Genomic DNA, 4,898 nt, shown 5'->3' with positions numbered 1-4,898 from the left:
GTGGTGACAGGGGACGGCAAGCGCAGGACTAGGGGGAAACCGTTCTGGGCAAATCCGACAGTCCGCAAGGCACAAGACTCGCATCTGACGGCTCAGAGGCAACCGGCCCAGATGTGGCGCCGGTTGACTAGCGCCAAGTGCTGCCTTGAACTTTTTTCCCCCTGCAAGGATCTGTGTTGACCTTCCATGTTGTGCACGACGATTTTCCTTTTGAAAAGCAAACGTCTATTTTTTTTAACTGAAAAAAGCAAACGGCTATATTGAAATAATAAAAAGAGGAACGGGGCTGTCACCTTGTAAAAGCTAGGCGCTCTGAAGATCTTTTTCGATCTCGAAGGGTCGTACTCTACTCCACAAAATATTAGATTGCCATGCTTTTCTTGCCGCGTTGAATTTGTTTAGTGTTCCTTACCAGACGCTTAATCATTGCACGAGCTCGCTGTGATGCATGATTAAAAAGACGGCAATGTTCTTTTCCCCAGAATATTAGCAATCATTCATTGCATTGGAAAAATATTTTCATATATTCGAAATCAAGCCAATAAACTAATTTCATATATAATTTTTCCCTGTTATATTTACGGGGAGGGAATTCGCATTCGCTTGTCAAATGCGTCCACCCTTTCTTTCCCGTATACAAATAATCCCTGCGAAGAAGCGCCTTCGCATCTACCAGAAAAGAATGAACAAAAGAATAGGAGGGGCAAAATTGTACAGTTCCCCCCTGCGCGTATTACTACTGCCTACGGTATAATTTACACTTTCACTCCGCCGCAGTACTTCTACTGCTCTCCGGCCGTTGCGTCGCCGGCGAGGGGCCCTGCTGCCGCGCCACCCTGTTGAGCATGGCGAACATGCCGACCATGGGGGCGGTGTTGTACGTGCACGCCTCCGTCTGCATGTAGTTGACCCTGTCGTCCCTGAACCTGTCGTGGCGGTCGGGCCCGCCGACGATGGCGCCGACGACCACGTTGGGGTTGGCGCTCTTGCGGCCGAACCAGTCGTCGAACCCCTGCGCGCACCCGATGAACTCCTTCCTGTCCTTGTACGGCACGATGGACGCGGCGCGGTGGTGCACCCTCGCCGGGAACTTGGCGCCGTACCCCACCAGGTAGCTGATCCCGCGCGGGTTGCTCCCCAGCACGTAGTCCACCTGCGCCCGGGCGTGCGCGAACACCTCGCCGGCGTCTGCCGACCCCCCGCCGCCCGCGCACGTCACGGCCGCGCCGCCGTCGCCGGCCTCCGTGAGGTAGCCCGAGTAGACGGAGAGGAGGTACGCGGCGCTGGTGACGTACTGCATGTTGTTCCACTGGCGCACGTAGAGCATCCCGCCGGGGCTGCGCTCCACGTTGTCCTCGGCGGCGGCGTTCTTGCCCATGCACGCGCACACGTAGTGCTCCGCCTTGGCGCGGTACCCCTCGAGCGTGGCCCGGTGGCGCTCCTCGTGATCGCCCCGCAGCAGCAGCCGGGTGGCGAGGATCTGGACGCCGGCGTACTTGACGTCCCAGCTGAACTCGGTGATGGCCCATCCGGTACCGCCGAACTCGTGCGCGTTGTCCACCACGTAGTCGAGGTAGCTGGCCCTGCCGGTGGCGCGGTGGAGCCAGAGCGCCGCCCAGAGCAGCTCGTCGTGGTAGCCGCTGACGGACGCGTAGTAGCTCTTCACCTCGGCGATGCTGCTGTCGTACTTGCCTCTGTACTTGTCAGCGAACTCGAACAGCTGTACCGCCAAGAGAAAAGAGACATAGGTCAGTACTACCCACGTACATGCACGCCATTAAAAAAGCTAACCAACCAACTAATATTCCTCTAATCTATCGGCCGCAATAATCATCATCATGATTTGCATCGCATCTTTGTAATCGCGTGGGCTTCTGAAGGCGCCAACGTGAACGGAAATGTGGTGGTTACGTTAAGTAGCCTGTCGCATCACGCAGCCACGTAGTACGGCGCTGACAGTGTGCTGCATGATGCCGAGCTCTTTCATGGACCCACATGTCGGCCTCCCTGGACCGACAGAACCTTCACGCGGTTAATTTTTGTGTTTGTGTATACTACAAGAAAAAGATGGAAGATTTAGCCAGCTGCCTGGTGATGACGTCATGGTGACAAGTTGGCACGTGCGGCACGAGCAGCGAGGAGAAGAACACGGTTCCAATGTGAAGCAGGGAGAAAAATCCTCTGCCCTCTTTGACTCGTGCTTCCTGGCCGGTCCTCAGAATCTACAGCTCGATCGGCAACTCAGCTACGCGTACCCGAGACATTCCACACACGCCAAAGAATTTACTACCAGTAGTAGTACTACTAATCTCTGGACTAGTCTAATTAGTTACGTGCACAGTAGTAGGAGTGACGGTGATTGTTACAAACCTGCTGGGCATGGTGGAGGAGGAGGTGGGCGTAGTGCGGGTTGGTCTCGCGGAACGCCATGGAGGCGGCGGCCAGGGCGGCGGCGGTCTCGCCGGCGACGTCGGAGCCGGGGCGCTCGCGGTCGACCTTGTAGGCCTGGCGCGACGTGGTCATGTCCTCCGGCCGCTGCCAGCAGTAGTGATCGGTGTCGCCGTCGCCAACCTGCAAAGCAAAGCGAAGCACGATCAGTCAATCATTTCATTCACATTTTATCAAAGCCATGGAAGCAGGCAGGCGGACAGACATGCATATGCATGGTTTGTTAAGTTCCTAGCTAGCTAATCCATGTGAAGCGAGGAGACAATCATGCATGCAGCTGCAGGTGTGAGATTTGCGCGTTCCTCGACTGAACCGCACCTTGGCTTTGCTTGTCCTCTAGCCCCCACCTAACAAATGTTCCTCTCCCCCAGCTTTCAAAAATAAGTTAAAATAAACGAGTTCTTTGCTTTTGTTTTCTCCATCTGCCAACCTAAAGCCAACCAATGGTGCATGCATGTTTGTTTGTTTGAAGTTGCTGATTGGATGATTAGCTAGCGAATGGCGGTGATTACGATGGATGGAGGTAAATCGGGAAGAGATTGTAAATTACCTCGGCCCAGAGCTCGTCGGGCTTGGTGTGCGCCTTGATGAAGTAGTCGGTGCCCCACTTGATGGACTCGAGGGCGTGGGCGAGCTCGCCGGCGGCCGCCACGTCGCCGCCGTACTCCAGGAGGCTCCACGACAGCATGGTCACCGTGAACGCCATGGGCAGCCCGAACTTGACGTGGTCGCCGGCATCGTAGTATCCGCCCACCAAATCCACCTAATGGAACCAAACACAGCAGGCAAGATCCGTCCAAAGTCAGCACCCCTGATCGACCGAACGATATATATGATGATCGGCCACCCCCGCCGGCCGGCAAAGAAGAAGAAGAAGAGACGGAAAATGTGGTGGCGACGTAACGTACTCCTTGCTCGAGGCCGTCGGTGAGGCCGGAGTGGTCGCGCCAGGCGACGCGCTGGCCGTGCGGCAGCCGCCCCGACCGCTGCGCCTCGAAGTAGAGCAGGCTCTTCCGCAGGGCCTGCTCATAGTCGTGCGGCACGGGCGCCGCGCCGGCCGCCTCCGCCGCCAGGAAGATGGCCGCGGCCGCCACGGCCACACCAAGAGCCCACGCCCCGGCGCCGCTGCTCCTCCTCATTATCCTCGCTATCTCAGTATCTATCTCTCTCTCTCTTTCTCCAACAGCTGTATACGCTAGTCCTCGAGGAACCTTCGAACGTATGGGCCAACCGACGGACTCGCTCCGCTAGCTCCCGCGGCGGCCGACGATCGATCGCTCTTCGATATATGCAAGCACGCGGCGGACAGGTGGAGCTTCGCGGCCCGGTTGTTCGAGCGGTCGTTGGGCGAAGCAGCTGTTGAAATGGGGACGGGGGGACGGGGGAGAGGAGAGGAGAGTAGCAGGGTGTGGTGGGCTGTCGACTCTACGGGGGACTCTCGTATATGTAGGGGGAGTGGAGGGACGGAGGTGGTGCGCGGCGCGGCGCGGCGCGGAGCTCCGTCGAGAGCAGCATACCGTGTTGAATGGGTGGGGCCGGCCCGGCTGGGTTAGGTGACTTTGCGGTTCCGGCCCATCATCGTGTCCATGGGAATATAGAAGGCCAGCAAAGGGGAAGAGGAAATAGTGCGGGGGAGGGGAATAGCCTAGCCGCTGCCCATATCGTAGGGGTGGACTGCTTGCGCTGCGCGGGATTTGGTGAAAATTGGTGGAAGGAAGGCAAGAGGAACAAGGGTACGATACTAGTAGCATTGGCCAATGAGTGAGTGATTGACCGAGTGAATAAGAATGTGTTGTTCCCGTGCCAATTATCGTCAAACGGCTCGGCTGGTGCAGCAACTTGGCCATGAGCATATAGTTGGGGAAAATCTAGGTCGTATATGGCTACTATCTAGGCACTCGTTTTGTAAAATACTACTGCTCCGACGTAGGGATCCCGTTATCAGCCGAGTAGGCTAGTTTGGGAAGGAGGGTTTGCCATGCTTTTTTTGAATTGGGGATGACTCGTGGACTGATGATTCAATCAAAACTTCATATGTTCTTCCTTTTTCATTCGGATCAGCATACCAGGTCGATCCCTTATACTACTCCCTTCATTGGAAAATGGAATAATTAAGAGGCACTTATTTTCATTAAGTTACGGTTTTGATCAAAAACATATTGTTAATAGGTGTTTATGTATTTGCTTACGACCGTGATTTACTTACGATTGTGACATGGAATTTGTGTCACTAGATCCATTTTAAAGTATTTACTCAACTAGCAAAATAAATCTTGATCAAATTTTATAAAAAATAAAAACGCACATTATATTTTTGAAATTAAGGGAGTAGAACTCAAATTTTGATATGACTGTCATAAAATTCAACTACAATGTAGTGACAAAAACATGCAGCGGTGCACTACCGAAGGTATTTTCTAACCTAAAAGCCACGAATTGCTTCATTCACA

At 54.6% G+C, this 4,898-nt stretch overlaps 1 protein-coding gene across 1 annotated transcript; it reads right to left on the bottom strand.

Moving 5' to 3' along the window:
- Positions 1–533: 533 nt before the first annotated feature.
- LOC119340827 (endoglucanase 16-like) lies at positions 534–3,880 on the bottom strand. Its single transcript, XM_037612732.1, has 4 exons — positions 3,357–3,880; positions 2,999–3,211; positions 2,371–2,571; positions 534–1,720 (listed from the first exon to the last, which is right to left on the bottom strand). Exons 1-4 carry the CDS (start codon positions 3,585–3,587, stop codon positions 764–766), a joined length of 1,602 nt encoding a protein of 533 aa, XP_037468629.1. The 5' UTR covers positions 3,588–3,880; the 3' UTR covers positions 534–763.
- Positions 3,881–4,898: the final 1,018 nt, after the last annotated feature.

Source organism: Triticum dicoccoides, chromosome 7B (genome assembly GCF_002162155.2).
Source record: "Triticum dicoccoides isolate Atlit2015 ecotype Zavitan chromosome 7B, WEW_v2.0, whole genome shotgun sequence".
NCBI classification, from domain to species: domain Eukaryota; kingdom Viridiplantae; phylum Streptophyta; class Magnoliopsida; order Poales; family Poaceae; genus Triticum; species Triticum dicoccoides.
Note: the sequence above shows the minus strand (reverse complement) of the source record. Positions and strands in the feature narration are given on the sequence as shown.

Excerpts from the sequence above, each read along its gene's own strand:
- LOC119340827 (XM_037612732.1), bottom strand. The coding sequence starts at position 3,587 with ATGAGGAGGAGCAGCGGCGCCGGGGCGTGGGCTCTTGGTGTGGCCGTG. Across the intron at positions 2,572-2,998 it reads CCGACGAGCTCTGGGCCGAG|GTTGGCGACGGCGACACCGA; the intron begins GTAATTTACAAT and ends TTTGCTTTGCAG. Across the intron at positions 1,721-2,370 it reads TCCTCCACCATGCCCAGCAG|CTGTTCGAGTTCGCTGACAA; the intron begins GTTTGTAACAAT and ends TTGGCGGTACAG.